Source organism: Ceratina calcarata, unplaced genomic scaffold, assembly GCF_001652005.2.
Source record: "Ceratina calcarata isolate Rehan_Ccalc_2016 unplaced genomic scaffold, ASM165200v1 scaffold228.2, whole genome shotgun sequence".
NCBI classification, from domain to species: Eukaryota; Metazoa; Arthropoda; class Insecta; order Hymenoptera; family Apidae; genus Ceratina; species Ceratina calcarata.
In genome coordinates this window covers 8075-14670 of record NW_017144642.1, presented here as the reverse complement: position 1 = coordinate 14670, position 6596 = coordinate 8075, and the positions used below count along the sequence as shown (strand labels likewise).

The 6596-nt window shown below is 34.4% G+C and overlaps 1 protein-coding gene across 1 annotated transcript; it reads right to left on the bottom strand.

Moving 5' to 3' along the window:
• Positions 1 to 4448: 4448 nt before the first annotated feature.
• On the bottom strand, positions 4449 to 6131 carry LOC108622553 (glucose-6-phosphate 1-epimerase-like; the record flags this gene model as incomplete). The annotated part of the gene is made up of 2 exons (XM_026811579.1): positions 4449 to 4535; positions 5823 to 6131. Coding segments are annotated over 2 exons (318 nt in total), but the record flags the coding sequence as incomplete, so codon positions are not given.
• Positions 6132 to 6596: the final 465 nt, after the last annotated feature.

Sequence of the window (6596 nt, the reverse complement as noted above, 5' to 3'; positions counted from 1 at the left end):
TGTGGAGAGAGTTCGCTGCGACCCCCATTCACCTTCCAAACTGCGCGAAACGGTCCTAGACTCTCGGGCCCGCACTTATAGAAGCTCATAGAATATCTGAGATTGTTTTTAGAATTTTTCAACTCTTAGAACATAATAAATTAAATATCCAAATCGTAAATCATTATATTCGAACATAGAAAATCGTGTTTGATAATTTTAAAAAGAATTCCATTTAAATAAATTAAAAAATGTACTGTAATTACATCGAAGTCGAGAGAAAATGTGCGATTATTGAAAGTACCATTTTACATACATGATTCGAACAATCCGTGGGACAATGCCATTCAAATAGCCGAAGAATTCGGGTAATAGAGACTCAACAGCTATGCCCATTTCGCTATGTAAGTTCTGATATGTGAGATCAGTGTTAGAATAATAGAGAGGCTCTCTGTTCACAAAAAGCTATGTTGTATGTGGATAGACGAGGTGCTATTGTATTTCAAAGTTGTCACAAAACAACTGACAGACCCAATAAAAATGGCCAAAACTGCTTCAATTAAGGCCATCATCAATAGTATACATCACTGACCTCAATAAAATACTAGATAGTAAGGTGCACTCGTTACGAAAATAGCCCCAGCTGAAACAAGCTGTGGCCATTTATTACTGAGGCCTTTAAGGCGTTATGACCTGAAATAATTGGCCAATTATTCTTGATATTTGAAGTTTTTCATAAAAACACCTGAAAAACCCCAATAAAAATGGACACAGCTACTTCAATTGGTCCCAATTGAAATTAGCCTGGGCCATTTTTATTAACGCCTGAAATAGTCTGCCATTCATTAATGGTGTTTGAAACCGGTTTGGATACACGAGGTTCGGATAAACAGAGTTATACTGTAACAAATGGCTTTGTCTTTTGTTTAAAAAATCACATGCACCAAAGTTTTGAACGACAATATATTTATGTATGTATCGTATAACGTACTCGACGAAAGTTTGACACTTTGCGTTAAAAATTACAACAATAATAGATGCTAATTGAGCTTATCGATCACTGGAATTGTATATGTACTATCGAGAACACGTTCTATCTGTTAATATTAGCACCATAACTGTATCGTTTTTTCGATGAGCTGCGTAACGAAAACTAACGTTCACCTGAACGTACCATTTAATTATCTTGCTTAGATTAGGAGATACAATATCCACACACCGCGGTACCATTTGGACACTTACAATTTTCTTTACACGAGGCTAGTTGGAAAGCTAATCGTAAAGGTTTCAGAGATTAATTCTAGTTTGAGAGGATACGAATTGTTAACGTAACGTATTAGCTATTTTGTACAGTTTCTTTTCTTGTTTAAGAATTGAAGAATGTATTCTGGGTTTGAATACCATTTTTATGAAACTTACAAGTGCATTGGGTTTTATTATATTAGGTCGATGCAAAAGTAATCAATTTTTGTAAAACACTCCAAATAATAAAGAATATAACTCACGTAATTTGGATTATTTTCAGTTGAAAAAAATTCATCATACATTTCAAATGTCCATTAATATATGTGTATAAAAATTACTGTACGAATTTTAATAGTTTTCTTAGGAAAATTTCTAATAAATGCTTATAAACTCGCATTAAAAGAATATCCTCTTAAACACTANGGTATTAAAACAGAGGAGAATATTGGGAAGTAGGACAAGTTCAACAATAGGTAGGGATTTCTGAAGAGAGTAGATGAAAGGTATGGGGAAGAAAGTGAAAAGTGTTCAAAAGGAAGGCAGAATAAAAAGGGGAAAGAATAACATGTGTTTTTGTTTCTTTTTCGGATAGAGATTAAAGATTACTTCAATTTAATTTTATTTCAATTTGACTTCAAGCAAGATGGAGCAATGCTATGAAAGAACAATTCAATTTAGTTTAGGTGAAGAAGTGCGAGTTAAGTTTCGTTTATCTCTTTTCAATGTTAATTACTCTAAACAACATTTATTTCCGCTTTCGACAGTGTTTTAGAAAGTACATTTTATTTTAAGCAAAGTGCGAGGTGAAGGCTAAGAGTTATTAGTAATTACAGTCGAAAGAAAGGAGGCGAATAGGATTAATTTAAATTTAAAAGTAGTATGTTAAGAATAGGAATGTACAAACAGCCGGAAAGAAGGATTAACAATGTACTGTAAGAGACGATATATACGGAAGTCTGCCAACGCCAGAAGGCTAAGCAATTAAATAATAATAATAATAATAATAATAATAATAATAATAATAATAATATCGAGGAAGAGAGTAGAATTTAATATGAAATCAAAGACCATAGAATGATTAAAGGGAACAAAAAGGAAGAAAGAAGGAAGGAAGTATTGTAGGAAAGAGTAGAAATGTCTAATGTGAAACCATAGATCAGAAATAAAAGTAAGATAAAATAAGATTGAAAATAATTATAATGTTAAGTAAATTATAAAGTAACAGAGAGGGAAAAAGCAGGGAGAGCGAAGGTAGATGAATTGATAAGGAGAGAGAGGAAGAAAGCAGGAGAAGGAATGTAAGAGTGACGATAGAAGAGAGAATGTGGGGCACGGAGGAAGAAAACGAAAGCGCTGTTCAAGGAGTTACTATGTACAAGGTATTAAAACAGAGGAGAATATTGGGAAGTAGGACAAGTTCAACAATAGGTAGGGATTTCTGAAGAGAGTAGATGAAAGGTATGGGGAAGAAAGTGAAAAGTGTTCAAAAGGAAGGCAGAATAAAAAGGGGAAAGAATAACATGTGTTTTTGTTTCTTTTTCGGATAGAGATTAAAGATTACTTCAATTTAATTTTATTTCAATTTGACTTCAAGCAAGATGGAGCAATGCTATGAAAGAACAATTCAATTTAGTTTAGGTGAAGAAGTGCGAGTTAAGTTTCGTTTATCTCTTTTCAATGTTAATTACTCTAAACAACATTTATTTCCGCTTTCGACAGTGTTTTAGAAAGTACATTTTATTTTAAGCAAAGTGCGAGGTGAAGGCTAAGAGTTATTAGTAATTACAGTCGAAAGAAAGGAGGCGAATAGGATTAATTTAAATTTAAAAGTAGTATGTTAAGAATAGGAATGTACAAACAGCCGGAAAGAAGGATTAACAATGTACTGTAAGAGACGATATATACGGAAGTCTGCCAACGCCAGAAGGCTAAGCAATTAAATAATAATAATAATAATAATAATAATAATAATAATAATATAAAAGAAGTAAATCATAAGGCAAGTTGTGGATAGATGTGAGCTGTTTAATTTATGTGTAACTTAGCCGATACGCAAAAATTATAATAAATCTATGTAGATCTCTAAGTAAATCTCTATTACTTTCAGATTGTCATCCTGTTTCCTTATACTTCTCAAATAAAAACACCTAACGTCCTAAATATTTCCTGTATATGTCTTACATATTTTTTCGTGCACAAGTGTCACATGTTTCTCACATTTTCTCGAACATGAACATCCGAAGTCGAGGAATCCTTAACGTACCCATGCGATAAAATAATTAACTGATGATAAGGAAATTTAGACAGTACAAACGCTAGCGATAAAAATGTACGGAATGTTTTTTTTAATATATCAACAAAACGGGTGTTAATATAAAAATGTGAACAGCTTACGTACGTGTAATCTTTTCTTACATTTATCATTCGCGACGACGATTCTAATCGGAAAATTAGTTAAAAATTTTGTTGATAAATGTCCGAGTCACGCGTCTGTCTTTACACGTCTCGGTAATCGCTACAATTTTATTACTAGACTGCGGATTTTCATACAAAATAAACTATTTATGGTAGAAATTGAACAAGAAGTGTTTCTCCTATCATTTAAGTATTGCAATACGCACTTTGTTTTTTATATTTTCTACACTTTTATACATTGCATGTTTATATTTTTTGCACATTCAGTTTTATTTATACGATCCGCAGTCTATCATCGATAATTTTGAGAAAGGATCACGAACGAAATACGAAACCATAATTTATTGCTATAAATATACTTTTCATTGAGCGTCTAAGGCTCACATGTATTTTTAAAACGATTCAATTAAGAAACTCAAATGTACAAGTAAACAAGAACAGCACTGTTTCAGTTCGAACAGAGCATTTCTCCCGTTTCGAACAATCTAAATTAATCTTAATTCCGCTAATTCCTCGCGAAAGCTAAAGCAGCAAGTTTCTTCGTTAGGAACATTCGCCCATCGTTAAAGAAATGATATATCTGAGCGTGACGTAACTGAATTATATATCATATAACTCGACACTTTACCTTACTTACAGTTTCAGAGATTGAGAGAACATATGGTGCAAGTTTGAGCGATGCAGTGGGCATGTAAGTGGGTCGACGGCGCCGACGATGGCGGCGGGGGCGGCGGAGGTGGTGGTGGAGGCGGTGGCGGTGGCGGTGGAGGAGGCATGTATAGCCATCCAGTAGCAGATGGCCAAACGGTACCCGATGCGGAAGAAACCGGTAGCAACGTGTTCGCACCGCTTCCCGGTGTTGCGTGCGACGTTGGTCCACCCTCTACTCACATTACCTAGAAAAAACAATCTCTTAATTATGATATATTACAAAATTACAAAATTTTGTCATTGTTCCATTTATATCTTTTCATAAATGAAATCAAAATTCTGTCATTCGAAGAATAAGAATTCAAGATGTAATAACATTTTTAATAGGTTTGCAAAAGGGCCTAGCCGGATAAGAAGGTCAAAAGTGTCCTTGCAAGTGTTTGCGCTATTCGATAGCTTATCAAGAAAGGTACATTCATTCCAATTTTTAGCCCTATATCTCAACCAGGGGGGTAGTAATCGGGAAAATTCGAAACATCAATTTTTTCAAGTTTTTCCTTGTTTAACGCCTTGTGAAAAATCTGAGAGAATTCTAACATGATCGTAGTGTAGCTGGACATGTCTGAGAATTTTTTCAAATTTTTCCCTTGCCAAATGTAACCGTGAAAAATAAAAGTGTTAAAAATAATTCTTTTACATAAAAATCTGGAATGCACTTTTATGCACTGTAATGACAGTGAAATTTCGAAAAGGTGTATGCCCTCTTAACTTGAAAATCCCATAGAGCGAATTTCGATATGGTCTTGTGGATATACCGAGTAATCAGGTTATACGCCAGGCTACATTTCTTACATATTTTCTGCCTCGAAGCACACAGGGTGAGTACATTATTTTCTTATAGCTATGAACTTGCTTCAACGTATCGGCGTGTATCGATCAAGGGCGATCAGCTGTCAGTCATATGACGATGCAAGTCGAATTGCCTGATTCGGGCGCAAAAACGCCAAATTTTTATTTATCAATAACTAATTAACAAAGCTCGAACCATAATTTTGTCACTCTTTATTTTCGTCTAGTTTGGCTCCTAGAATATGATCCTCAAATATTGCTTACTAGTAGTATTACACACTGTATATGTTTGTTCTCACATTTACTGTTTATTGAGCAGAGTTCAGTATTTAATCAAAATTGGAGTGGATGTTTCTTTTTTGATAAGCTATCGAATGGCACAAGCGGCGCTTCATTCAACTCAAGGACACTTTTAATCCTCTTATCCAGCTAGGCCCTTTCTGAAGTTTTGTACTGTATTTTATTAATGTAATATCTAGTAGCTGTTAAAATGTAAATGCTTTAACATTGTTTTTATGTAAGGGGTCATAAAACCGTTAGATTCTATATAAAATTATTAGAAAAAGAGTCAGTGAGTAGAATTTTTGACGTGAACAGAAATTAGGACACTCATTATGTGTGTATGTATTAATCGGCTTGTTCGTAGTACAAATCAAGGCTAATAAGATCGTATCACTGCGGACCTGTAAGATTTGACTGGCTTCGAAAGCCGTTCCAGGGAGCAATATCACTGGACTACTGACGTGACCGCTCTCAACGCAAATCATGTTCGGGAACTCGTCGTCGCCGAAGTCTGGAATGTCACGAGCCTTCTCCTGCCAAGGATTCCAAACGACCGTATCGGGAAAATTGTACTTTTGCACGCGCATCTTCCTGCCGGACACGACGTTCGTGATTATGTGCTCCGGTTGCGTGTTCTGGTAAATTCTGTCCGTCCACTCGCACACGGTCACCACGTCGCGACCTTCTTGAAAGATTTGGTTGTCTCTCGTCTGCAAATGAACAAAATTCAATTTTAAGTGCGTCGTTTAATCTATTTAATTTATAATATCAGATGCGTGTATATGAAACATTATACGGTGGTCGAAATCGCGAGAAAGCTGATCAAAGAATTTTGAAGAAATTTTCGATACATATTTACGATTATTACGATTATTTCGATAATATGTACATATAACAACAAACATTTATGTAAGTGTATAAACCAAATACTATTTTTACTAATAATAAATTATTAAGCAACAAAACCGTAAATTTCTATACTAATCCCTCTTGAAACTGAGAAAATTAAATTGTTTGCCTGAGAATAAACAGCAATTCAAAGGATTAATCATAGCATATGAAAAATTGAAATAATATCAATAATGTGTAGGTAAATTAATTTTAAATTCAGCACCACTGCTCCTCTCGGACGTCTTGTTCCTACAATTTAAAGAGTTTACCTAAACCATATGATT